General features: G+C 43.0%; 3 protein-coding genes and 1 long non-coding RNA gene across 4 annotated transcripts; 2 read left to right on the plus strand and 2 right to left on the minus strand.

The window, feature by feature from the left end:
* Window positions 1-2,705: 2,705 nt before the first annotated feature.
* On the minus strand, window positions 2,706-5,465 carry LOC116489038. The gene is made up of 2 exons (XR_004253240.1): window positions 5,435-5,465; window positions 2,706-5,098 (listed from the first exon to the last, which is right to left on the minus strand). It is a non-coding gene; the product is annotated as an uncharacterized LOC116489038 (long non-coding RNA).
* A 451-nt stretch (window positions 5,466-5,916) lies between these two features.
* Window positions 5,917-8,558, minus strand: GAR1 (GAR1 ribonucleoprotein). The gene is made up of 5 exons (XM_032187096.1): window positions 8,485-8,558; window positions 8,059-8,286; window positions 7,824-7,978; window positions 6,863-6,922; window positions 5,917-6,493 (listed from the first exon to the last, which is right to left on the minus strand). Exons 2-5 carry the CDS (start codon window positions 8,246-8,248, stop codon window positions 6,305-6,307), a joined length of 594 nt encoding a protein of 197 aa, XP_032042987.1. The 5' UTR covers window positions 8,249-8,286; window positions 8,485-8,558; the 3' UTR covers window positions 5,917-6,304.
* A 750-nt stretch (window positions 8,559-9,308) lies between these two features.
* CFI (complement factor I) lies at window positions 9,309-21,375 on the plus strand. The gene is made up of 12 exons (XM_032186188.1): window positions 9,309-9,692; window positions 10,638-10,956; window positions 11,934-12,072; window positions 12,476-12,654; window positions 13,620-13,730; window positions 14,861-14,977; window positions 16,146-16,184; window positions 16,672-16,775; window positions 17,434-17,549; window positions 18,028-18,302; window positions 19,564-19,665; window positions 21,158-21,375. The coding sequence occupies exons 1-12, from the start codon at window positions 9,309-9,311 to the stop codon at window positions 21,373-21,375; spliced, it is 2,103 nt and encodes a 700-aa protein (XP_032042079.1).
* A 1,577-nt stretch (window positions 21,376-22,952) lies between these two features.
* PLA2G12A (phospholipase A2 group XIIA) lies at window positions 22,953-27,307 on the plus strand. Its single transcript, XM_032186189.1, has 5 exons — window positions 22,953-23,003; window positions 23,649-23,997; window positions 24,662-24,738; window positions 25,819-25,984; window positions 27,055-27,307. Exons 1-5 carry the CDS (start codon window positions 22,953-22,955, stop codon window positions 27,171-27,173), a joined length of 762 nt encoding a protein of 253 aa, XP_032042080.1. The 3' UTR covers window positions 27,174-27,307.
* The last annotated feature ends 217 nt before the right edge of the window (window positions 27,308-27,524 follow it).

Consider the following 27,524-nt stretch of genomic DNA (forward strand, 5'->3'; position numbering starts at 1 on the left):
TGACTTTCAGAAAATTCAATTTTTATATTTTTCAAGCAGCCGGGTCTGCAGAGAACAGGTGTTAAACGCGCCTTACAACCCTGAAGACACTTCCTCTCCCAGACACACACAGGTAGGCTTGGGCAAGTTTTCCTAAGCAGAAAATAATTAGACATTTTCCAAAAGGTTGAGCAGTGGGAGATTGTTTTCTTCTCTTCGGTGATGAGGCACCAGCACACCAGCGAGATGCTCAAGGCCTTGTGCAAAACCCTGTGCAAATATTAGCTGCAACAAACCCTTGCCCAGAGCTTAGATGCAGCTTCAGTCTCAGCAATCAAAGCTGTTTACCTCCAGCTCTCCTCTTTACAGTTCTGTTCTTATAGTGGGGATAAAAGTCACAAGGACAACCAACCAGTGCTACTCATCTCTAACCTGTGAAACACCCCTAAAGCTTTCCCTCCCACTCCTCAGCTTTCCAAAGCAGACATCCTCTGTCTTTCGGCTACTTCAATCCAAAGGTAAGTAAACGTTGATCTAAAACTTGGGCAGTCGTGACAATTTGTTGTCATTGCTACAGAAGATCACGAGTCACAGGTCTACCAGCGAAGGTGTTAATGGCACAGAACTACCTTCATGCACTCTTATTTCCCAGGGTAATTGTATCAATACACTATTTTTCCTGTCAGAAACGAACTAGGCAGGATCAGGGTGGGAGCGGATCAAAAGGGGAAATGACCTGTTCAGCAACAAAGCTACTTCCCTAGCGCCCCATTGTCCTGCCATGAAAGATAAAAGCATAATGAAAATTTTATACCTTCACTCTCCTCCCCTGAAACTTTGGCAAGGTTTACAAAAGCATCTCTAAGCTCAAAACTTCCACAGAACTTGGAGCTTGCAATGCTGACTGCCTCAAAAAGCAAAGCATCTCTGTTTGTATTCAGATCGGATTCCGGACTTGGGTAGCAGAGTTAATGAGACCATGCAGATTTTATACACACCTGTTGGTTAAAATCAGAGTTTCTAATATGTGCAGTCCATCCTGTTTCCATCTCTGCTTAAATTTGTCTAATACTAACGTAACAGGAACTGAGAGGAAAACAGTCAAAATTAAAGACATTACCTAAAAGTAACAGTTTAGAGAACAAAGCCAAAATATAGAGGAATTCACTATTAAAATACACAAATAACCTCAAACAATAGAGCTTTTCCGTTCTAATTGGCCCAGATCAGTAGGAACAAAATGCAATTTCTATTGGAGTCGATTCTTCAATTTGTAGACACCTGTACAGATACGGGGCAATGCAAGACTCATTACAGGGCTTAGCAAGTTGCAAACATTTCGGTTACATATAAAGTATTCAAAAGCATATTTTAATCCACAGGTAGTAAGAGTAGAGAAATTTTCTGTTTGCATTAAAAAGAAATTACCTCATGTTTATTAGGTGTATCAACACTAGAGGGCTGTATAAGGCAGTGCTTCCCTTTAATCTTACTTCTATAAACATTTAAATGGTTCAAAACTGAAGGCAAACAATGTAATAAATCATATTTTTACTTCCCACACAAAGTCTCTAGATTTAAACTGCTGATTAGAAAAGTTTGAGTCTGTAAGCAAAAGACTTTTAGCTGGCTGAACAAAACACCCTGAAAAATGTAAGGGACTCCAAAAACCTTTTTACTTGTCATGCTTGATCCATTAACCATCCATTTTCCAGTACACCTTTTCTTGCCAAGACAATACTTGGCACTACTGAAAGTAACTCTGCACCACTGTAAAAGTGACTGTCAAGTACTGCCTCAGGAAGATGGCCACGGCTTCTTGTCAGTGCTAGAGGGAATCGTTCTGTTCTACAACAACCAGTGCTGCAGCCCTGGGTTAAAACATCCCAATTATCTTCTGCACTTTGTCAAATTTCTGTCAAAGTAACATAAATCTGTGAGCTCTATCAAATGATCCTTCCACAGCAACTACAGAAGAGACAAGGCGAGAAACATCCCTCCAGGTATGACTTTTAGAGACGCTCAGTCTTAATAGCTAGGAAGCTTTACTATACACTTCGTGTGTTATTCTGTTCAGCAAAAATTTAGATCCCACGTTAAAATTATACATATATAAAACCAGAAGTCGAGTGCGGCACAGCCAACAGGTTCAAGATACCTTAAGCAATCTGATCCCAGTGATTCAGCAGCTGCCAGTCAGCTGAAAGTTAAACCTTCTGCCTGGGTCAAATGCTGCGGTGACTAACACGCTCACTTGCAACCGCGTTCGGAGAGCAGGGCTCGGTTATCGGATGCGCTGCCCCAGCCAGCAGCCAGCACGTGCAGGCACTGATGAGGACGCAAGGACACAGGTAGGGGACACCGCTACTGCGAGGGTCCTGGGCGGGGAAGCCAAGTTTTCGGGGCATGCTGAAGCTGCTCCTGAGCTTCAGAGGAATTCTGCAGCTCCTACCTCGCTGCCAGAGCAAGGGGTACTCGGGAGGCTCTTCAGGTGGCCTGAACATTTGCCCCCGAGGCTGCTGCTGGGGAGGAGAAATCTAAGGAGCACCAAACTGTCACTGAAAGCCTTCAGCACCATTAAGCCACCCCTCCCCGCACCCACTTTCAGACTGCAGCGTGACTTGCACAAATATAAAACCCAAACACTTTGCACACTGGGATCAGGAGCACAGCGACAGAACCACATACAGGACTGGAACAAAAGGCTCAGGAGAGGGGGAGAGGAGTCATATAAAATCATGGACCCTGTATTTTAGTTCATTTCAGCATCACATTGCAGACAAGAAATGACATTTTACAGACAGTAATATTTTTTTTTTCTCTAGTACAATTAGCAACTGCTCAGTGGGTAGGTGGGATCAGGTGCCATAGCACAGAGGTGGCAAGGCAGACTTGGGACTGGATGGGCCCTGCCAGACTAAATACATTCTTACCCAGCACCTTGTAAAAAAGACAGGTATGACACACAGCAGAAATCAACACAGGAATCCAGACACTGCTTCCTCATCCGGCAGCTCATTTCACACCCGATTGCTAAGGATATTCTTCCATCAGCATTTGTATGTCCTAAAACCTCTGCAAAGATTTAAGATTACGAATTCTCTCTGGTTGTGCGTTTATCCCATCCAACCTTGCCTACAGGTGTAAGGCAGGTAATCCACTTCTCTGCAATCAGAGCCCGATCTTTCCTCTGGAACTACAATGGCTAACATTGCTCTTTACCCTCTGACATGAAAGTCTTCTTTTGCCTTGCAACACGGCTTCAGACTTGAGCACGACTCACTGCTCCACCTGCTGTGAGTCGAAGCACATGCCTCGTGCCCTGTGCTGCAGTACTGGCACTTCCCCAGCTGCCGCATCAATGCAACTGGAAGGTGACAGCAGCAGCCGGCTGAGAGCAGGCAGTATCGATGAGGCAGTATCATTGAGTTGCAACGTCGTATCCCAGAGAGAGCTTACAATAGCTGCAAGATTTTGTCTGGATAAAGGGCAATTCTAATTCTACCACGCCTCAAGTCAGAGCCCTAAGTTGCTTAGGCCTGGCAACACATGGTAACAGCAGTCTAAATACCTTTAAAAGTCTGTATTTAATTGACCCAATTAAAATTAGGTCTGTAGTAAGGGATACCGACTATTTTGTTGTTATTACTTCCCAATTGTGCTGTGGTTGAATAGTAGACTCCAATTCTTCTTATAAAAGCAGACCTAGCAGAAGTTTCAATGTATTTTTGCTTTTACTGAAAAGCATTTTTATCTGTTATCCTACATAGCATGCGTTCAGACTGCGTAACTGAATCCTTGAAGCTTTCTTCCTAGCTTGTTTCAAGTTTTGTTTCAAAGATGGTTCAAAACTAGGAGTCTTGCCCAGTTCTGGCACTGACAAAGGCTATTAGAACTCATTTTCCTGCAACTGTGTTCATTATTGGGAAGTGTAACAGCATGTTCAATTTCAAAATGTACTCCTTTCCACCCTGTGCATGGTGCTCAAAATATTTTTCACCTAGATTATTCTACAGACATCTTTTCAAAAATGCTTGCTATGAGGGTCTGCCAACACTCCCCACTCCAAATGAAATCCAGGGAGGAAGATTCTACTTCTCTATTCATATTCAATTTCCAAAGCTAAGGATAGAGAGAATCAGGGTGCTTCTACATGCTCTAAGAAAACACAGTTATTAGCTTTTCAACACCCCCCACAATACATCCGATTAAAAAGACCAAATCTGTACTGAAGGCTTGTGCAGCCTTTTTCAAGGCTTTTTAAAGCAATGCTTAACTGAAAGCACTGCATGCAGAGGAGCCCTGCGATGGGCTATTTAATCTCACACCTCCGCGACCTCAGAGCACTGGAACATCAAAACCTCGAGAGAAACAGGCTAAGAAGGTGAGGACAGTTAAAAACCCTTAGCGCGTTTAGTATTGGTGTAATTAGATACAATTAGGTGACAAGAATAGAATTAACCTTGTTTTGTTCATTAGACAGTATCTTCTGAGAAGAACAGGTCTTAATGCCTTTGGCTTTCATTGAGATCCATACATAAAAACCCATAAAATACTCTTTGCCATCTTCCTTTTCTCATATATGTTACTACGCATAAAAAAAAAGTCTGTAGACATAACATTTTTAAGTTGGTAAAAAATAGTTCACTATGGTTATTTAAAAGGCATGTCCATTTTAGAGCAAGCCAGAAGACTCCATGTAAAAAGGGGATAAGAACAAGGGATCAATCACACATGGTAACAGGTTCATACTGACAAAGGTGCATGTGGTGAACCTGCTCGGTGTTTCTTTTTCTAAAAAAGATTTCAAATGATTGTTTACTCCAGACTCCGACACGAAGTCAAGCATTGGCTAAGTCATTTGTCAGAAGCAAACAGTTTAAGAATAACATTGAATCTTGGCTTAGTTTAAAATGTTGAAGGATATTCGAAGCAAGCTTCAGTTCTTCCCATGTTGAAAAATAGTCATTAACAATAATGGTCATTTCATAGTTTCAAGTTCTTTATAAAAAGAATTTTTCAGGATCCTTTAGGATTTTTTTTCTTGCTTTTCACCTCTGTAGATGATACGGTAAGACAGCAGGAAGATAATCGTTGTTCTGTTCTTAATATCCTCTCCCTATTTTAAGAAAGAAAAATAGACTGAATAATACACAACCTCAATGCTTTTAAAGCAAATAAATGATACACAAAACTATATGAATTGGTGAAATAATTCTTCATTGTTAACTCTTCAACTTATAGTCCTTTTTCATGCAGAAATTAGCATGGTTTTTACAAAGCATCAAAAAAACAAAGAATACTGAGCTTTGGTTTAAGCTAGCTACTGTGATGCACAGCAACCTTTTTGTATAAAACTATGAACACCGATATGAAATAAAAATATGTTTAATATTTAAAAGTTTATAAATTGGGAGCTTTTCTTATTATGGAAATATAAGAACTGCACACTTACCCCGAAAGCCTCCTCCACCACCTCTTCCTCCTCTGAATCCTCCTCCTCTTCCTCCACCTCCTCTGAATCCTCCTCCTCTTCCTCCACCTCTTCCTCCTGAAGAGAGGAAAGAAATTAAACATAAAGAATTTACACGCTCCTAAGAAGTGTAACAATTTACTTCATTTACAGCTTCTGAAAAGAAAACCAAACCCAACCAGAAATGGCTAACTGTGTCATCCTGGTACCTTCTCTTCGAGGGAAGATCTGCAGCATTTTAGATGTTGTTGAGTATCCAGTGCCTAGAATTCTGAACACGCTAATGAAACTCCAAGGTAATTGTTGGCTGTCATGAAAAATAAGTTAACCACAACTGTGATATGTGAAATCAATAGATCAAAGAATTTTGAAGTATATGTGCCTCCCTGCACACAAGGGGGCAGGGTGGGGAGGAAAGAGAAAAAAATCTAATATAAGAGAAAATGCTTAATTCCAGCATAAACTGAGGAGTACACTACAGATCATGATCAACAAGCAGAGAAGGATGAGATCTACCGTATCTTCACCTCTTCTCTCAAAACACTGCATTTCAAGTATTTTGCCCAAACTAGATTTTTAGAGTATATTACGAATGCAGCTTTTGCTGGTTTGTGTGGGTATAATCCACTACCGTTTACCACAAGTTGATTCGTGCTCATGCTTTCTCTCTTCATTATGTATCAGTGTACTCTCTTTCCTGCATTTCGAAGCGATTACTTAGCTAGCTACAAAAAACAACCTCCTGCCTATGGAAAGGTGTCACTATCTCCTCCACTGAGCTATCAAACAGAAAAATGCATAATGTTTCTCTTTAATGAACACAACTGTTTATTCAACTATTTAACTGTAATTTTACCAAAAGCAAACAAGCAAATGTTCTGCAGCTTTCATTTTTGGGATCTCACCTCTGCCTCCGCCTCTTCCTCCTCCACGTCCACCACCACGTCCTCCTCTACCACCTCCGCGGGGAGCACCTTTTTCTCCTGGAGGCCTTGGCAAAAACCTCTGAAGGGGGAGCAGCTTTGCTGGATCAATGTAAAACTGCAGGAAAAGAGTTACTTTAGGCTTTGAGAATACTGAGGTTAAAGGGCACTTTAACATCTCTCTTCTTTTACAAACGCTCACAGTCTGATCTTAACCCATTGTTAGAATAATAAAATGTTAGGAAATTATTAAAATATAGGTGATATTTGTATTTAACGCCTTTCATTCATTACATCTATCTTCCTTTTTTGTTCTTTAGGAGGGAAGAGCATAAAAGGTGCAAAACTGAGAACGATAAGTAAATGAACATTTTCTAAGTACATATAGCTTTAAAAGTCAATAAAAACTCTTAATAAAGTATCATCTAACTGATGACATATCTAACAGATAACATACACAAGAACTGTGTTATTGAGGTTGGCTAACCTTTTGCATTTTTTTAAATGAAGAAGCTTTCATGTTCTCAGACAATTTCACTGAAAAATACTGTGAGTTTCATTAAGGAACACACCAGGAATAGAACATTTGAATAGCACTTTTGATTATCACACAATAGAATTTAGACATTTCAGACAATATATAAATTAGCATTTTACAGAAGAAGCTAGACATCACTACCACAAATTACAGTTACAACCGAAAGATCGGTAGAGACCATTTCTAATTTTTCTCATAGTTACAAACACCGTATTTTGTAGTAAATTTGTTTTTCTTCCCACTTACTGAGGCATAAAAAAGAACATACTGGTGAAAAGAGTATATAAAAATGTAATTGTAAAGAAACAAATCTGCTTGGCCAGTACCTATCTCTATAGCTCCAGGGTGACCACAGGGTGTATCCGGAACAGCAGAGATGCTGCAGGGCCTTTGCTAGCGCTGTGCTGGCTTGTATGACTGCCTGGCTGGGGGATGAGATGAGGCAGCAGGGGCTGCTCGACCCAACCACAAGCTCATCCTTATCCTACAGGGATGTGGTGGACACTGTGCAGCTCCCCAGGCAACCCTGTCCTTATCCTGTGGCTCTTCAGCGTGTAAGGGCATTTTTGTGTAGTTCCAAAGACCATGAGCTGCTGCTGGCCAACTCTGCTCAATAAAACTCAAGATTAAATGGAGAACCAAGGAGCTGCAAAACGCACTCTAGCCCCCTTTTTATTTCTTTGTACACTGTAACAGGAAAACAAGTTTCTGAAATTCAATTCTGATGCAGGAAGCAAACCTGTACGTTAATACATTCAGACTGTGAGAAGGTTTTAAACCTGTGTGTTTAGTCCCCATTTAGAGAGGGACAGGAAAATGAACCGTTTCCAAATTCTACATCAAACCTCTTGAATGGTCAATCAGCCCTTAAAAAAGCAAACACCACGTCACACAGACTTTTGAAGGATACAAAATCTGTTAGCTGCCCAAAGATTTCATCCACTTTGCCAATCTGCTCCTTATTATCCAGGTACACGGGCGCGTTGAAGTAAGGCACCCTGTTCTCTTCTGTTTTACACTTACAAACGAGGTCATCTTCACACGGATGCATGAACTCTCCCAACACTGCAATAAACGACAAACAAGCTGAAGATCTCGAATAGCCCCTTTACGTTAAAGGGATAAAATCTCTCCGTGTAACTTACAAACTACCGTTTCTGGAGGCCCCTGGTCGTATCCACCTCTGTTGAAGCCTCCTCGGCCGCCTCCCCGGCCGAAGCCCCCTCGCCCACCGCGGTTAAAGCCCCCTCTGTCGCCGCCGCCTCCTCCGCGATTAAAGCCGCCTCCTCTTCCTCCTCCTCCGCCACCTCTTCCTCCTCTCCCGCGGAAAGCCATCCTCTACCTCCTCCTGAACGGCGACGGCAGGGCACCAGCTGGTGAAGGAGCAGAAGGCATTTATTACGGATCCGGGCACGAACAGAGGCCAGCACCGGCGGCCCCGCGTGCTGGCTGCCGCCCCCACCCCGGCTAAAACCACGCGGGACAGACACGAGGCGGCAGCAGCCACCCGCAGCCCCTTCCCCAGCCCCTCCACCGCGCCCAGCCTCCCTCAGGGCCGTCTCCCCTCTCACCTCAGGGGCGGTTTTGCCGGTCCCCACCGGCCCTAACGGCTTTACCGGCCGTAACGGCAGCCCCACGCGGGCGCTGCGAGGCGTTGCGAGGGCGGGCCGCCGAGCGCGCCGCCTGCCGTAAAGCAGAGCCGGGGCCGCGCGACAGCGTCACGAAATGGGAGGGGGGGCTCCCCTGGTATTGTTCCCCCACCCTTTTTTTTTATTTTTTTTTAATTTTTTTATTTTTTTTATTTTTTTTCGTTTTCTTATGTAAAAACGACCCAAACCGACCCGCGTGGGCAGGGCGGGGCCCTGGGTTAATGGTTAAGGCTCCCCCCTCTCTCCCCCATGCGCCGCTTTCCAAAATAAATAAATAAATGAATGAATGAATAAATAAATGAGTAAATAAACGAGGAACGGGGCTGGTGGTTAAAAATTAGACAGGGAGCTGCTCCGGGGGCGAGCGGCAGCACCCGCAGGGCTCCTCCGGGGGGAAGCTGGGCCATGAGGGGGCTTTTGGTGGCGTGCTTCTGCCTCCTCTGGGGCTGTGGAGCCGAGGTAAGGGTCTGCTGGGGGACCATTAGCTTCATTAACCTCATTAACCTAATTAACCCCATTCCGTGGCACTCACAGAGCAGTCAGGAGGCCATTGCTATGAAGACAAAGCCAGCTGGGTTGTTATAAGGTTTCCTTTCACATTTTTTTTCTATTTCATACCTTTATTTCCAGCCTGATCTGTGTATCTGCATCTTGTTCTTTCGCATGTTGATCCCACCAGGGTTTACGCCAGCAGGCTGCTGGAAAAGGTTTTAACCGTGAACCCATCCCAAAGCCAATCTGCAGGCATGGCCGGCCACACAAAGGTGCAGCGATTTCCCCTCTTCCCCCTTTTTGGGAGGAATGAGACCACAGCTTTAACTTCCATGGTATTAACGCCACGTGTTGTAACGCCTGAGGTTGTGCTGGGGAACCGCTTCCAGCAGCAGTCTGTCCTGAAGTCCGGGTGGGCTCCATGTTCAGCAACCCCTGAGCCTTTCAGAGAAACCCCAAAGGTAGAAAGCAATGCTTTTGGGTGGCCGTTCACTCGGGACCCAGGAGAAACGCCTAGTGCGATATGGGAGCTGTGCCAAGCCAGATCTGTTTGCCATGAGAATCCAGCAAGAACACGTTGGATTCTACTCACCCGAGGAGAGCAGGAAGAATGCATTGAGGTTATACAGTCATTAAAGGCGGGTGGGCAGTGGGGGGAGGATTAATTTCTGCCCCAGCAACATCCCCGCTGACTTTACTCAGGCCAGGATTTCTTCATGAGAACTTTAAACTTCAGCTCTATCGATTCGGTGGACACAGCGAAAGCTGATAAATCCCATTTGATGACTGGCGTTCTCTCCCACGTTTATGCAAAGTCCATCCATGCGTTTTTCAAGTTTCAACATTCTTCCTACTCATAGATCTTAGTAAGCAAAAGCACGTGGCCAGCAATGGCTCCCATAGGCAGCCAGATGGAGGATCAGGATCCATGCTTGCTGTCCAGGAACAACCCCACCACAAATCCACTGCTCTGCAAGATAGAGGAAGGGAACTGATAAGGAGGAGCACTTATTTTTCACATTTCTTGACAATACTTACACTTATTGCTTCAGCAGTCTTGCCGTGAAACAAATAATTAATTTCAGACTTCTTTATTCGCTTCTAAGTGGTTCCTAAATATTTATAGGTGGTAGTTAAACTCAAAGCCAACTGGACCAGTGAAAAGGTCTAAAAAAAATCAAGTTGCTACTTTTTTAAAATTTATTTTCCTGGTGTTTAAGTCCCCTGATGTTTAAGTTGTTTACAATCCTGTTGTTGTGGAGTGTTGTAAAACACCAGCTTAAAATGTTTTTCATCTGTTGGGTGCTTCAGCCAATGTTTGAAGAGTAAGGAAAATAAAGGCTGTGGGAGATGAGCAGAAGTGAAGGTCGCACCAGCAGAATGATCCAAAAAAGGAAGAAAAACTGAGAAAGATGAGGTCACCAAGACAAGGAGATAATGAATATTGAGCATTTCTTTGCTCATAAGATAGGGAAAGGTTTACAAACAAACGCTTTGTTGATGTCGGTAGGGGGGCTGCAGAAATGTTGGTGCGATTCCTAGTCCTGTTCACTGTTTTTTTTTATTTATTTTGTGCCTTGCAGAACCCAACACCTTACTCTACAGAAGAGCCATTTCCACAGGTTGGGCCTGCTGAGCCAGTTGGGCAGGACACTTACCTCATAGAAGAATGCGTAAGCAACAAATACACGCACAAGTCCTGTGCGAAAGTTTTTTGTCACCCATGGGAACGCTGTGTGGATGGAAAATGCCTCTGTAAGCTTCCCTACCAGTGCCCGAAGAATGGCACTTTGGTTTGTTCCACCAACGGAAGGCAGTTCAGCACGTACTGCCACCTCAAGAGCTACGAGTGCCAACGTCCCGAAGCTAAGTTTCTGAACAAAGGCAGCTGCGTGCCTACAGGTACCAATATCTCCTCTTCCCAAATGTAGCAGGCATTGTTGGCCAAGGGGATGCTTTGCTCTTTTTCACAGCTCAGAAAACTTGTTCATTTCCTTGCACTAGTAAAAATACGAAACAGGAAGTGACAAGTCCTGAAAATTGACGGTGCCTGGTGATTTCCTTAAAAATAAAGAGATTGAGAGGCCCAGGTTACGCTGCTGCTGGTAGCTTGCTCAAATCATCAGGTAGGAAGAAATAGACAAAGGAAAAAGAGCTCAAAGGCTCCGAGTGGGGGTGCTGAGCATGGTGGGAGGCATGGAGGGAGAGGGCCTGCAGAGCACACGAGCAGAGAGGGTATATTTTGGGGAGGAAGAGTCCGAGGAACAGAGTCCTGCTGCTGAGGTCAGGCTGGGGTACCTGGGCAGAAAGTAAGGCACGGTCACCTCAGTCTTCACTCTGCAGATTTCATCAGAACAGAAAGATGTTCCCCTACAAACCAGCAGATCTGTAGATTGGCAAGCTGCATCAAGCTGCTTTTCAGCCCCTGACCTTGTCAGCTCAGCCTCTGCCTAAGTACATAGAAAAAGGGTTCTGCAAATGCCAGCAGCAGCAGGCACCGTTCCTACCCATCTTCCAGCCCCACCTCTCCTGCTGGCAGGAGGGGCAGCTTATCAAAAAGTTCTCTGATGAAAGCCTTAGACTAAGACGCAACCTCTCCTCAGCAGAGCTCCAATACTCCTACATGGCACAACCCATTATCCTCATTTCTCCTGAAACTGGTATATGTTGAAAAAGTGACAGGCTTAAAGTCATAAAGTCAGCCCTCAGAAAAATCAAGAATCAAGCTCCTCAGTCCCAACCGACTGGTCTTCCCACCTGAACTTTGGGTGGCTACTGGATACTTTATGTCTCGTTGATTCCTGTGTGGTCTTTCCACTAAATACATCTATGTAAGATAATTTTATTTGGGATTTTTTGGATTTTATTTTTTTTTGTAGAAACATTTAAAATCTCGGAGCATAAGAATTCAAGTTTGCTTCAAGTAAAACCTGTGAGTATGGAGAACCTGTTTGTATGTGGCAATAAGTGGACTATGAATGAAGCAAATGTGGCCTGCAGGCACCTTGGCTTTGAATTGTAAGTCTGGGGAATTTCTCTCTCAGTAACCACAATGGATTTGAGAAAGTAGTGATGCTTATATAAGGGTCAGTCACAGCCAGCTGTTAAGGCAAAAAAATCAGAAAGCATGTATTGGCTACAATAAACCTTCTTAAATTGACACCTGAGAGTGAAAGCTAAACCACAGATTTCTCTATTTTATCACAAATAACAACTATTCAAGCCGAAAGTATCTTACTTTTAAAATAATGCCAATCTTGCAGTGCCCCGAGCTTCCTCAGTATCCATTGGTTTTTGGTGTCCCATGCAGGATGCTTCCTTTTTTTCCTTAGCCATTGGGAAAATCATATAAATTCTAAACCATAAAAGCAGTGGCTAATCCATTGTGAAATTACAGAACTTGTTATTTCTATCTTCACAGAGGTGCTGAGTATTACAATACCCTCTTCAACATCACAGAATACACCTTAAATGCGTCACACTGTTTCCGAATAACTTGCAAGGGCCTAGAGACAAGTCTTGCCGAATGTTTTATAAAGAGGAAACTGAGGAGTAGTAGTGATGGATTTGTTAGACTCCAGTGCCAGAAAGCTCTCCGAGGTTAGTAGGTTCGGGGTTTAAAATGTATTTAAGGTTCTTCATGTTATTTTAAGTATTTGTGTTTAGGATCTATTTTGTTGAACTGTCAGCCACCGCAAACCTGCAATGAAACCTTTTTAAATAATCCTTTGCAACATTTAAGATAACTGAGGCAGTCTTGAGTTCGTGACCTTGGAAAATAATTCACTGCTGCTCCTAGGATATTCAGCAGATGATGCTCCAAAGTGGACATATTTCACCTATGGTTCTGGTTGTTCCCCCATCCTTTCCAAAGGCACCGAGGTATATTATACCCTGCAAGTCTTGCCTCTCTCAGGTTAACTCGTCAGGAGACAGGTGATGACCTCCTCTTTGCTTGGTCTATCAGGGAGATCAATTAGGATGTCAGTCCTATGTAGCCAGACAAGTGGGACTGGAACTGAACTGCTCGTGTCTTCCTGGCACATCTGGGGCTCCTCGGTTTCTCACTGCTACAAGCAGGAATCGAGTCTTTGTTCTGACCTCTAACAGCTTTCCTGTCCCTGTAGTATGACTTCTTTGGCATTGATAAGCATCAGTCAGCCCAAGAGCTATGATTTGTCTCAGCTTTTAATTGTGCCACAGAAGCAGCTTGGAGACTCTTGATGAGTTCCTTCAAGAGGGGGAGCACGCATCACCTTAATCACATAAATCATTTACAGGGGGTTCGAGCCTCTTATTTAATCCCTGTCTACAAGAAATAAAGTTCACTTCTGCCAGGCCACTGAAAGATGGAGGTGGAAAATAAGTGGTCACATTGAAAGTTTGAAGAGGAGGCAATGAAAAGGATAAAAAAAGGACTCCTCTGTACATTACCAGGTCCCACAACGCCAACTGTTGACAGACCAAACTATTGAATGAATAAAACATGTAAGCTGAGAATTTCCTTGGCAGTTGTGAACCTACAGGCATTTCCACACTAACTTTGCTTTCATCCTGCTGCACAGAATGTTCAGCTGATGAGTTTACTTGTGCAAATGCCAAGTGCATTTCTTTGAGCAAAACCTGTGACGGAATCAATGACTGTGGAGACCTAAGCGACGAACTGTGCTGTAAAGGTAATAATTGCCTTTCTTAGCTATTGGAAAATCATCTCAGCAGAAAACCACACCCAAAGAATACTTAGAGTGATGTAAAAATAAAATATCCTTTGCAAAGTCATTACATTAAGGCAACCAGACCATAATTTCTGTATAGAAAAATACATAAAAAAAGGAAGAGCTGTGTTAAATAGAATGAAATGTATTTTCTGGAAGGCAAAATTAATAGTAATTAATCAAAAATGTTTGTTTGTTTCCAATGAGCTACCTCTAAACCAAAGTAAGATCTTTCTTAAATTTCTCACTAATACAAGATTATCCATAGAATGTGTGTGAACGGTTCCCATTGCATAGCTTGTTCATGAACACCTCCACGTGCGTGTCATTCTTTCAGCACCTGCAATTCCAGCTCTAACAGCTTTTATTAGAAGCAGATCTGGCATAATCTGAATGCAGGAGAAAACATTCAGAAGTTGGGTTTCAGGTGCCAAACTGTAATGCAGGCTACAAATACCATCACTAAATAATCTTGATGTTGTAGTTTTACCGTTGTCAGTACATTTAATCTGGTAGTCATGAAAACATAGTGACAGGAATTTTGGAAATAAAAGTAAGTACCTGTGGCTTCACATATTTAGAGGACATTTATTCAAATTCCATTTGACCAAAATTCTGTCTCAGCTGTATGGATTTTAGAAAAGGAAGAAGAATTTTAGAAGAAATAAGTTACTAAAGCCAGGAATTTCAAAATAGGACTCAATTCCTAGTGCTACATGTACACCATTCAGTCAAAAGCCTAACTCGGCCTCTGATTTTGGAGGGAACTTTGACCCAAGCATCACAAATTCCTCATCTGAGATGATCCATAATGCTGGTAAAACTGGAGGTCTTTTGGCTGAGGTTGAGTGTAGGCACATGGGGGTGAAACTGGTAAGGAGTGACACCTACAGTACTGAACTTGTAGAGAGACTTTTGTTTTTAAGTCTTAAAACAAACATCAAGATAGTAAAACGAGGAGAGCCAAGTATTCATTTCATTTCACACTTACAGAGCCTGCTTTCACGATCTGTTTATGAACAGCCGAGACCCCCATAACATGGATATTATATTGTGTTCACATTTTAAGTTGGAATTCTCCTATATTACAGAATGCAGAAACAGCAGTTTCCACTGTCGGTCAAATATCTGTATTCCAAGCAAGAATGTCTGTAACAAAGAAGTCGACTGCCTCACAGGAGAGGATGAAGCTCAAGCTTTGTGCTCAGGTTTCCATTTGAGACATGTTTTTGTTGCTTTTCCTTTCATTGTGCTAAGTGACACCTAGAGACTACACAATGCGTATTATTAAATCATTTAACAATTAGCAAAATCGAAACGCATGTGAAAATTAGTCTTTCTGATGTTACAGTATGCTCTACATACTAGGAGACTAAGAGAAGGTTAGGTACTTTTCCTTGCCTTCCTTCTAGAATAGAATGGCGAGAAAGCTAAATGAAATAAGAAACAGGTGACATTTTAGGAGATATAAAGCTTATATAAAGATTATGTTTTTTGCTCATTTGGCCATCTATCAAACTGATATCTCATATTTCTGAAGACAATGTAGACAGAGTTGGCAGGAATATCTTCCTCACATGTAATGAACAGTTAATACAATGATTCTTCTGTGCTGTTCTCCTCACCATCGAAAGGATTTTGTTTTGAACTTAGATGTTTTTCCTTGCTCTGCTAAGAGACAAAGTCTAAAGCCAAAAAGTAAACATTTTTGGTACATGGTAATAGGTAAACTGAACTCGAAAGGTAAACACTCGTCAGTAACACGAGAGCAGACCCAATCCTCAGCCCCTATTTAGGAACTGAATTCAGTGGGCATTTTGTTTGAATAAAAGCTGGCAAACCAGATAGGGGAAGCATTTAATTTACCTCTCGTGTTGAGTAATCTCCTTTACTCTATTAAAGGAGGTACACAGAATACAGAAGCAGCATCTAAATCAGAAAGAAAAAAAAAAATAATCCTTTTATCTAACGCTCCTTTGGGCTTCACAAAGCTCCAAAAAGTTGATGGGGCAGGAGGAGGAATGTCTGGTGTTTCCTGGTGGAGGAGAATGGGCTATCGCTTTAGAGATCAGAAAAGAAAGGCCATTTCACAGGGTTCCTTTGCAGAAGGCAAGAAAATAAGAGTAGATTTCGTATAGTTATAAACAAGTGTCTGCCTGCTGGATGTAGGTCACTTGTAGGCTGTGGCAGCCAAAGAGTGCCTAGTAAAGAAAACAGCAGGCACTGTGCTTGAACAACGTTTTTGTCCATGTGAAATAGTGCACACCTACACGTTTTAAAAGTGTACCAGGATTTTGGCACACAAACCTACATTTAAGTAACAGAGCAATTTTAAATATTTGCAAACATTTTTAGTCTTTTATTATTCCACCACAGGCAAACCAAAGCGTGTTGAATATTACAGTATGGATACAGGTAAGTAACTCACCAAAACCCCCCAAACCTGCTTATTAGTGGCTTGCTAGCTACCAGCCAGCTGGCCGGATCCAGAACACTCAGATATGTGGACTTGATGATTTAGGAGTACACACTCAGGGGCTTACCATTTGCCTCACTTTCCACTAATTTCAAGAATGCCATAATAATTTATCCTGGCCGAGGATCCACATCTGCATGTTTTGGCAGCTGACAGAGGTAAACCCCAAGCAAATCTATGGGAACTGCTTTAATTCTTTTTTCCTGAACACTAGCAACAGTGGAAAATAAAAAGAAACAATGTGATGTTAAGACATAAGCAATTTTCTAAGCAAAAACAGATGCTGAAATTTTTGGTCTTTGCTTTCCTGCTGCTTCAGCTACTCGCATACTCACAGCACTTGTGATTTCAAAACAAAGATAAACCTGTCTCCAAACTGAGAATGAATGCCTGAATTCTGAGACACATTTTTCCTTTTTGTTAAAGAAAGAAAACTGACAAAGACCTTTCTTCCCCAAATACACTGTGGTGTTGTTAATCACACGTTAACTCGACGGAAAAGAATCGTAGGTGGAGAAATTGCAAGCAAGGTAAAAACAAACAAACAAAAAACCAACAAGCAAACCTTAACAAATATGTGCTCATCTGCATTCATTCAGTATCACATTAAATGGGTATTATTATCCTTCTGTTAAAATATGTAGAAATAACAAAATCGGCAACAACACTGGCTTCATGTTTTGCAGCAGTACTGGCGCTGCACTGAATGAATGTGAAGAGGAGCACAATTTATAACATAAAATGCCAGGTTGCAAAAAGGAGCATTACAGCATCCAGCAAAATATTTAAAAATGTAGCTAAAAATGACAATTCTTACAAAACAGAATACAGACAAATGAAAAAAAAGTACCCGATTGTACCAGATCAGATGCTACCTCTGTTCCTCTGACTAGGAATTTCATGATAGAGAGCTGGGGGGAGGGAGGCATTGCACAAAGTCAGAAGGTTGAGCAAAACTGCTGTAATTTAGAATATGCACCCTTTATATCCTATACTATATCCTATTCAATTATACCCTGTATATTGTGTAGAGCCCAATTTATGGGCAACTTCTCAACAGCAGATTTTGAATTTACAGTCAGCTTTAGTCAAGGAGATGAGGTGATACAAAGGATTGTTTTTCCCTTTATGCATGAAAAATAGTGCAATTATAATTTCACGTTATTTGGGTTTTTGTTGTTTGAATAGGGTGAATTCCCTTGGCAAGTGGCAATTAAAGAAACTGGCACTGAAGGTGCAACAGTGTACTGTGGAGGGGTTTATATTGGTGGCTGTTGGGTTCTGACTGCTGCACACTGTGTCAGGTAAAAACAACAACCTGGGAAATGATTTCTTTGCAAGGTAGAAAGATTAATTTGGGCATTATTGCCCTTCTCAGCTGCTTGTTTGCTAATTCCTGTTTGCCTGTTGAATAAAACAACTGAAGACAGCGGCTCGCTCACATTACTGGCAGGGGAGATTCAGAGAAAGAGAATTTTGGCTGTGAGTAGAAAGATGAAAAAGCACTGATGAGTTTAACGAGACAGCACTAAACACAGAGGATGGCCTTTAGGGGTTTTGTCCTGTATTAGCTGCAGTACTCAGCAGTAAGTGTCATCAGCCTTGCGTTTGCTACATTTCAGGAAAACCTGGACATCAAGTCCAGAAAGAAACTATCTGTACGCAATATGAATTTTTATTCTACAAAAACTTTGATAAAACGCAAAAGTTTATGGCTCAGTGAAGCACACAGTGCCTGGGTTAGGTACCAAAACATATTTTATTTCATCGTTTCTTTTCCAGAGCAACTCGAGTTCACCTGTACCGTGTCTGGATTGGACTGTTGGATACAATACGGTACGACAAAGAGACAGACACCTACAGGCTAAAGCAGCTGATAATCCACGAGAATTATAATGCTGCAACGTATGAAAACGACATCGCTCTGATGGAGCTGAAAGGTCACGGGACAGGAGAGTGCTCCCTGAAATACAGCACGCCTGCCTGCATTCCCTGGTCAGAGTATATGTTCAACACGGGTGATAAATGCAAAGTTTCTGGATGGGGACTTGAGAAAGGTATTGGATTTAGTGCTTACTATGAGAATGTATTACTTTTATCACCGTCTTTCAAAGCGTGGTCAGCTTTCATTTTGAAAATGCTCGCGGGAGGCTGAGCACAGAGAGCAGCGGTCGTGCTTTGGCGCCAGGCTGCCACTTTGTTCTCCGTTCTGCACTGCTTCCTCTCTTGCCTCAACTATTAAGTAAATTGCTGTGGAGAACACCTCTGTTTGAGAACTGCCCTGACCAAAAGAAACGTTCAGTTCCCTGAGCAGGCTGACCCCTGGCAGTGCATACACTGGTGTTGGGAGTGGAGCAGGGAGCGTGGGAGTTGGAGTGGGATGGCAGGAGTCAGATGGCAGCATCTGGAGGACATGCACGTAGCAAGGAAACTGCTGTGCTGATCCCCTACACACTGCTCAAAGGAGATGAGAGCATTTCAGTACCTCGTAGGCACCCAGAGGTGGCTGAAATCACGGATCTCAGGTTTACCTTAGCTGTGGAGAGCTGGTAATGGCATTGAACACATGGCCCACAGCCACTGCCCCGTCCCCAGATCCCAGCAGTTACAAAACTTGGCACATCCGAGCACATCTTAGCCGTGTACAAGTTCCAAGAGGGCTGCACGGGGACGGAGCAGTGCAATGCAGTCGCACTTTCGAAGATTTGTCTCATGTCACAGAACGATTGCAGCCCGGTGTCAGAGCTGCCGCGTGCTCTTTGTGGGGCTTCTTCTGTCCAAACTTGGTAGCAGTCCATAAAGCAAACACAGAGCTGGGAATTATGAGCAAACAGACAGAGAACAAAACAGAGAATGTCCTTAACCGTGGAATGTATTGTTCACCTCTATCTTCAAAGTCTGGGCCCCTCTTCTCAAAAAGAATGAGTAGAATTGGGAAAAAAGGTGACAAGGAGGATTGGAGGCATTTCTCCAGTTCGTAGAAAACAATGTACTGGTTTCCTGGTGTATGGAAACCTTGGTATGGAAAACATGGGAAAAAAAATGAGGACAAGAAAAGGGAAAGGGTAAAAATACAACAAAATGAAACTACTGTATTTAATGCTGCAATTAAACCACGCTGCTTTTATTTGGATACATATGGCCAAGGTACTGCATGACGTATGGGGTGAGTCTTAGTGGCTGTTTAACATACCTGGTCTATAATAGGTAAGGTTATATTCAATAGGTAAGCAAATATGTAACTTTCAACTTATGATATTAAATGTCCCATGCATTTATCATTTTTAACTTAGAAAAGGTTTTTCTTTTCTTTTCTAGGTTATACCAAGCAGTATGTGCTCAAGTGGGGCAATGTTAATTTATTTCACAATTGTTCTGAAATGTATCCAGGACGATTTTTTCAGAAAATGGCATGTGCAGGCAAGCATGAGCTTTCTTACTATAATTTCTTTGCTATCAAACCCACAGTTTTCTAGGTCTGACATGACTGGCTGGGAAATCTTTTAGACTTGGAAGACACAATAAACCAAATGCCACTGTGTCACCACTAGCAAAACGCCAGCCCTTGCTGCCTACCTGCAGTGCTGCTCCATAGCTCCACAGAAACAGTTTTGATGACAGTATGCCAGGTTTTGGTCCTTGTGGGCAAATTTCAGCTTGCAGTTGGAGTTGTGTTTTCTAAATACAAAAGCACTTTGCAGCCCACCAAACTTCTTCCTACCTTTATTTTAGTCTGATCCAGGAACATCTTTAAGCAAGTGCCTTTCCTGGAGGACATTCGTAGTTCTGTTGACTGGGATATGACCAATGATCTGCTTGGACATTTGCTACCTGCAAACTGCACCCCAGGAAAAATCCTATAAACTTCTCAAACCAAGATTAGTCTGGCCAGGAAACCGGTTGTCATTCCTAGTACTAAAATAAGCATTTTGAGAACACGTTTTTGCTTCTCAAGTAACAAAAGGTATCACCAAATACACTTCTAAAAGAGCACAAATACACTTCCAAAAGAGTTGAAACAGATAGTTTCAACTGTTGTTTAACTCTGAAAGTAAAGGCAATGTTTAAACAAACTACTTAACAAGAAAAAGAAAATCACAAATGATTTGGCTTTTATATCTAGTTTTTTATATATTCAGCATGAGGCTGACGCGGCTGCAAAGTTTGGAATTAAGGACTGGTATCCACTGGAGCTAGTTATACAAGTTATTAATTCAACTGAGTAAGGACAACAAAATCTAGCTTTATAGGATTAGTCATTCCAACTCTCAAACATTCACAAGGCTCTTTCTTGGCAATGTAGAGATTTGAGAAAGATTTTACATTTTTTTTGTTGTTACAACAGGGACTCAGTTGAAGAGAGTTGCGCTCTCTCCCGTCCCATCATTCACGTTTCTCCTTGGCCTGCCCACCTCTTTCCACAAAGCCTGTACAGCGATGAATTTAGAGGCTCCTACCTCTCCGTGTAGCTCAGATGAAACTGGCCAGTGAATTACTGGGTAGAGAGGACACCAACGGCAGACACCTCAGCATGCACACATCATGATAGCTTAATTTCCATAGGAATCAGCCTACAAATCTTTTTGCCATTTTGTTCTAGCTTTCCTCCACTTTTTGTGCACTTCTTCTAATGATATAATATGCAGTATGGCTGAATTCTTCTCTATTGCACAGGGTAAACCACAAAACATATCACTGATGTCCAAGCAAATGAGCATTTGGGCCAGTCACAATTCTAAAGAAAAGAAATAAGAAGTAATAGACCAAAGAGGTTAGGAACCTCCAGTACTGGTGACCATTTGTGGCAAATATCTGTCAGGCAGTGACACAGACCTAAAAAAACTCCTGTGCATTCCTTTGTGTGCTCGCTTGTATATGAACTTTTGGTTTTGTTTCCTTTTTTTTGCTCCAGGTACTTACGATGGCTCCATAGACAGCTGCAAAGGGGATTCAGGAGGACCCTTGGTCTGCTTTGATGCAGAAAACGTGGCGTATGTCTGGGGTGTTGTGAGCTGGGGTGAAAACTGCGGGGAGGCTGGTCACCCCGGTGTCTACACCAAAGTCGCCAGCTATTACGACTGGATTAGCCATCACGTGACAAGGAGTCTCATTTCACGGTACAATATCTGAAGCTCAGGAAACGAAATACTTCCTTGTTGTCATCCACGCGATAATGAACACTAGGCCTTTTTTACAATCAGCAGCCATGTACCTTAGCAACTATGAGCACAAATCTTGAAATAATCTGTTTCGAAAATGCTTAATTCTCTGTGAATACCACAATTTTGCAGAAGCCTGTAGGAAAAGAATTTTATGGTGACATGACTTCACAGCAAAATTCTCAAATAAAAGCATGCTTACTGCAGGGAACTTGAAGTGTCTGTCTTCTTGTCATTATTTTTTTCCTCTCTCCATACTTCACATTGTATTTCAGCTGCAGTTGTTGCTTATTTATGTATTTTAAATGGACAACCATAGTGAAAGCAGTGCTTGGGAAACAACTGCAGCAGCAATATGCAAGCATCGCAGAAAGGACAGCAAGCACAGAACTTGAAAGGAATTCCATCATCTCAAGGCCTAGGTCATTAGAAACCCTCAGGATGCTGCTCTGCTTGGCAGGCGATTCTGTAGGCTTACTGAGCAATCAGACTTCAGACCTCCTGTTAACTGACGGATTGAATATGATCGTGATGTTTGTTACTCAAAGATTACTCTGGTGGTAGTTCTTTCAGCTAAAAACACAGACAATTTTTAATATAGTTAGTACTCTGTGTCTGATCATCTAGCTTAGGGCAATTTTTGTATTAATTTAACCACAGCCGATCACAAAGAACAGAGGAAATTCAAGACTTCATAAACTAAATAAAAAGTGTCTTTACTGTCTTAGGTTGCCTGTGTATGTGTATTTCCAACATCTGACAAACTCTTGACATCATATAGGGTTTTCTTGCGTACATATTTATAAAACAATAAATATAAATACATAAAAAGTCTGTACATTACACATATAGATTTAATTCTACACAAACAAGTTACAGACCTTAGCTTAAAATGAATACTCAAAGCCAGAAAAAAAAAAAAAAAAGTTTCTCAGATTAGCACAAGTTTCCTACAGCAATATACAGAAGCATGAAACAATAATGTGAAAAACAAACAAACAAAAACACCAAACCACATCCTTACAAGGGCCAGATCCTGTATGATGCAGCCAGGGGGAATTGTGCCACTGCATGAACTGACACGGAAGCTGAGACATTCAGCACGGGTTATCCACAAAAAGAATTATGCAGAAGGTAGGCAAGGCTGCGAGTCAACCAGAAGAGACACTAGCACTGTGCTCTTAAAAGGGCCAGAATTTGTTTTTTGGATTGGTAGTTTCAACACAGAACTGTTAAATGACTTCAGGACCAGCTCAGTCCTGTCAAACCGCTCACGAGTTTTGTAACATACTTCACTGGATTCTAATTTACAGGAGTTTTAATACCTCTTTTACTTTATCTCTCTCAGTGAATTATCCCATTGAATCAATAGCATTTGTTCACACAAGCTGTTGATGGGGGGAGGGAGGTGCTTTTTGTGTGTTTTATCGCATTTTTTGCTGGTGGTGGTTATGCTTTTTAATAATTCACTGCTGTCTGCTTCAGACAGAAGTTTTACGTTTTCCCTGACTTTTCTTTATCTTCCACTGTCTCGTAGAAAAAATCAGCATGAATTTATCAAGTAAGGACCCTGTCAGTCACCAACAGCTGAAGTTAAGGGTATGAATTACTTCTCTTATCTGCCCCTAACAAAGCTTCCTATTTAGGAAAGCATTTAAGCATATTCCTTCCTTGTAAATACTTTGCTGAACCACGGTCTTTATGAAGTAATCACAGGGAAAGGCTGTTTGCAGGACAGGTGTAGGAAGAGCTCCCTCTTTTGTTTGACTTAGCATACTTCAACTTTTTCCACCTCTTTCTTCAGTTACCTCTGGTTAATACTAAATCCAAAGAGGTTGCAAAGAAAAAACAGTATTTACCGTGTATCTCCCCGCTCTATCTGGAGAGTTTTCCCTCCACCTCCCGTTTTTCACCACAGTTACTTTTCTCCCGAGATCCTGCTGCTGGCACGCTGGGGCCAATCCCACGCCACCTTAAAACAAAGATTTCCCTACAAAAACTAAACCAGCTCCCACACGGCTCCACTTCACCCCCTCTGAGGAGCACGTAGGATTGAAATATAGAGATATATAAATATAGCGGCCTCATTTGGGTCGCTTTTCTGCGCCACAGCCCCAACGCTCAGCGCTGAGGCACGGTCACCCCTACCCCGCCACCCCCTCAGCTTTTGGGGCATCCCCTCAGGTTTTGAGCCGTCCCTTCAGGTTTGGGGGCGTCCCCTCAGATTTGGGGGCGTCCCTTCAGGTTTGGAGGTGTCCCTTCAGGTTTGGTGTCGCCGCCTCAGCCTTGGCAGCGCCTCCCCAGAGGCGGGCTCAGGGCGGCGCCCGGCGAGCCGATGGCGGCGGGCGGGCGGCGGGGGCTGGAGGCGAGCGGCCGGCCCCGGGCATGGCCGGCGCCCCGCTGCTGCTGCTGCTGCCGCTGCTGCTGGCTTGCGCCTGGCCGGGTGCGAGCCAGGAGGCTCCGCGGACCCCCGACTGGCGGCTGACGCTGAAGACGATCCGCAACGGGGTGCACAAGATCGACGTGTACCTCAACGCCGCCCTGGAGCTGCTGGGCGGCGAGGACGGGCTGTGCCACTACAAGTGCAGCGACGGTGAGGGGGGCGCGGGGGGGACATGGCCGCCCCTGGGCGCTGACTGGGAGCGCCGCGCCGCGGCCGTGCCCTCGCCTCCCTCGTTGGTGCGAGGCAGCGAAAGGAGGTGAAGGGTCGCCTCCCGGCTCCGGATTGGGATCCGGATTGCGATCCGGATTGGGTCGGGACGCCAGGGCTGCGCCCTTTCCGGGGGGACGGGGCTTCAGCGGGCTGTGGGGGTGCAAACGCCCGGGCGCTGAGGGTTGTTGGGTCCGTTTGGGTCCCTGGTTGTCGTTTAACCCTTAGGATCGGCGGTGCTGGCTGTGTACAAAGCGTGGAGCACCTTAAAGCTCATTAATGCTTCAGAGAGCCCTTCCTTTTAAATATAATCCCGTGCATCGCACACAAGTCGTGCATCGACTGTGGTGACTCAAAATTATTTTTGTTTTAACATGGAAACCAAAGCGAATATTTGCTCAGGTGCCTTCTCCCCCCCTTGCTGACAAAGTGCTCAGTGCTCCCAAACTGCAATTTGGGAAGACTTGGTGATATTCTGGTGCTTGAATACATACTTATGCCAAAAATGCAGCCGTCTCAAGCCCAGCAGATGGCCGTGGTGAGTTTTGGCGGCACTAAAATTCTGTGGAAAAAACATATTTGAGGCATTATAAATCACCTTTTGCAGGATCAAAGCCCTTTCCTCGCTACGGGTATAAACCTTCGCCACCAAATGGCTGTGGATCCCCTCTGTTTGGGGTTCAGGTGAGTCCATTTTGGGGTTTCTTTGTGCATGTGGATTTTCACACGTGGACTTTCCTTGATGCGGGTGTTTTCTGCCTCCCATATCCCAAGGGTGAGCCATCAGCCATGTACTGCATCCCTGCCTTTATCAGCTCCAGCACGTGCTTTGGTAACAGCATGTGGGAAATAGTAGGATTATAAATGAACAAAACGTAAACATGTTCATCAACATCATAAATATTATAGGGATAAAATAGTGATGATGATTAACTTCTCATTTTTTAACCAATAACGTTTCATTCTCACAGTCCTGAAGGCACTGAACAACTGAACAGTAGCCCTGTGAGAGTGGAGGTTTTGGCTCCCACCTTACCAATGCTAATCCATTTTCCTTTAAAGAAAATCTGGGTTGTACTGGGTCTGACTGGGATGGAGTTAACTTCCTTCACAGCAGCCTGCATCACACAGTGTTTGGGTTGTGGGGCTACAACAGCATCGATAGGTAACAGGCCACTGGTTCTGTCTCTTGCTGAGCAATGCTTGCACAGCATTACGGCTTTCTCTTTTTTCCCCTCTCTGCCCAGCTGGGCAGGAAGCTGGGAGGGGACACAGCCAGGACAGCTGACTCAGAAGGGATATTCTGTACCGTACAGCATCGTGTTCAGCAGGAAAACTGGCGTAGTGAAAAAAGAAGGGAGCAAGAGGAAGGAATTACCTTCCAAGGTGGCTGTTGCTCAGGGACAGGCTAGGCATCAGCCTGCTTTGTTTTTTTTTTCCCCTCTTTTGGTCACCTATTAAACTGTTATCTAGAACTATGTGTTGTCTTGCCTCTGCATTTCCTATTCTCTCCCCTGTCCTGCGAGGGGGCAGGGGTTAAGCAGGCAGCTGTGTAAGTGTTTGGCTGCTGGCCGGGGTCAAGCCAGCACAGCTTACTCGTGGTGAACAACAAACTACAGAGATAACTGAATGACAGCTGGATAGGTTGCATTAGTTCTTAATTTCTAACTTTCGTATTCTATCAGATTCATAGCCCACATCTTTCTTATGTAATATCTCAAGATTCCAGCCTTAATTGTACCACCAATGTGATTTTCTTCACAGTTTGACATTGGGATCCCTTCGATGACAAAGTGCTGCAACCACCACGACAGATGTTACGATACTTGTGGCAATAAAAAAAATGACTGTGATGAGGAATTTCAGTCCTGCCTCTCCAAAATTTGCAGAGATGTGCAGAAAACACTTGGAATATCAGAGAGCGTGCAGGGTAAGCCTGAAAAATGCCTTTGTTTTTCCGACTTTAGCTGAGCTTGTTTGGCAAAGACTCTTTGTGCAGCACAGCAACGCCACGTTTTCTTAAGCTGAAGCTATTGCTGAAAGATGCCTTATTCGGCCCCTCTGTCATGCAGCCCAGACACTCGTACAGCTGAGCAATGACACAGCATAGGAAAATGATCAGGGGAAAATGGAGAAAAAATAATGATTCCCGTGTAGGAGTAGCTAGCTGGGAATACAACCTGATCAAAACACAAGTATAACTGTAATTGTTGCATTTGCTGTGGTGTAGCTCAATATTCACTGTTTTGCTGGCTGAATTCTAAACGTCTACTACACGTCATTGCTAGTAAACAGTGGGACAATACTGAATTGTCTCCTTTTATGAAATAAGATACTAGAATAATATATTGTTATAGCGGAAGCAGTTAATGCTGTCCCTTAGTGCATACATCTTAGGTTTTTCCTGAACAGCCCATAATCCTATGATTGGATTCCTTCTGCTTGTTGGCCTGCATCTGATCAGTGCATGACATAACCACACTTAACGTGGACAATGGCACTTTTACAGTAAGTAGTCCCACTGAGAGCAATCAGTTTTTAGAACAAGCTGCTGTTTGAACTTCTCAGATTCACACAACTGCAAAGGAGTTGTCATGTTAGTGCTTTGTGTCAAAACTGACGAATGTTTGCTCGGTTCTGTTGAGTTGCTGTTAAAGGTAGCAACCTTTGCATAAATTGGGATGCAAAAAGCGAAGGATAAAACAGTTCTTTTACCTTGCCAGAACTAAATGATGTTTCTAACACTGGTAACCTACCCTATTCCATGAACTTTCTTGCTTGTTTTCATTGGCATAAGTAAAAGCTTCAGTCACAACGTCAATGATCCTGTATTGGTTCAGTCTTTGGTTTGACACTCTTTGTTTGACACTCTCAGTCTTTGGTTTGCTATGCCCAGAGCAGATTGCTTTTTAAAATCCTTCTCAGTTTACCAGAGTCATGTTTAATAGTTTCATATTCTATCTAAAGACCGCTTCTCACTTAACTTCTGTTTGTTTACAGCTTGTGAATCGACTGTCCAGCTGTTGTTTGATGCAGTTATACATTTAGGATGTAAGCCATACCTGGACAGCCAGAGAGCTGCCTGTATGTGTCGGTATGAGGATAAGACAGATCTCTGAAAGACACGGACATCTTATGGTTCAGAATGAAGTAAAAGACTCAGCTGGAATGAAGCAAGACTTTGGCTAAAGCTTTACACTTTCCAGCAAGTAATACATTAAATGCTGATGTGAATATACTGGTTTGAAAGTTACTGTGATATTCTTCCTCATGTTTAAAAAAAAAAATTATCAAGTCTTCGTTATCTTTCCCTTTACACTAGAAGTGTGGAAACTGAAATTCGATTCCTTTGGTGGACGTACACCGAGGGTATGCTATTGTAAAACATCAGTGCTATTTTAAATTAAAATAAAAATGCACAGTGAGTAAATCAGAGGCACAGAAGAGTTGAATTCTCAGGTGATTTTTAA

The sequence above is a fragment of the Aythya fuligula genome, chromosome 4 (assembly GCF_009819795.1).
Source record: "Aythya fuligula isolate bAytFul2 chromosome 4, bAytFul2.pri, whole genome shotgun sequence".
Classification (NCBI taxonomy): Eukaryota; Metazoa; Chordata; class Aves; order Anseriformes; family Anatidae; genus Aythya; species Aythya fuligula.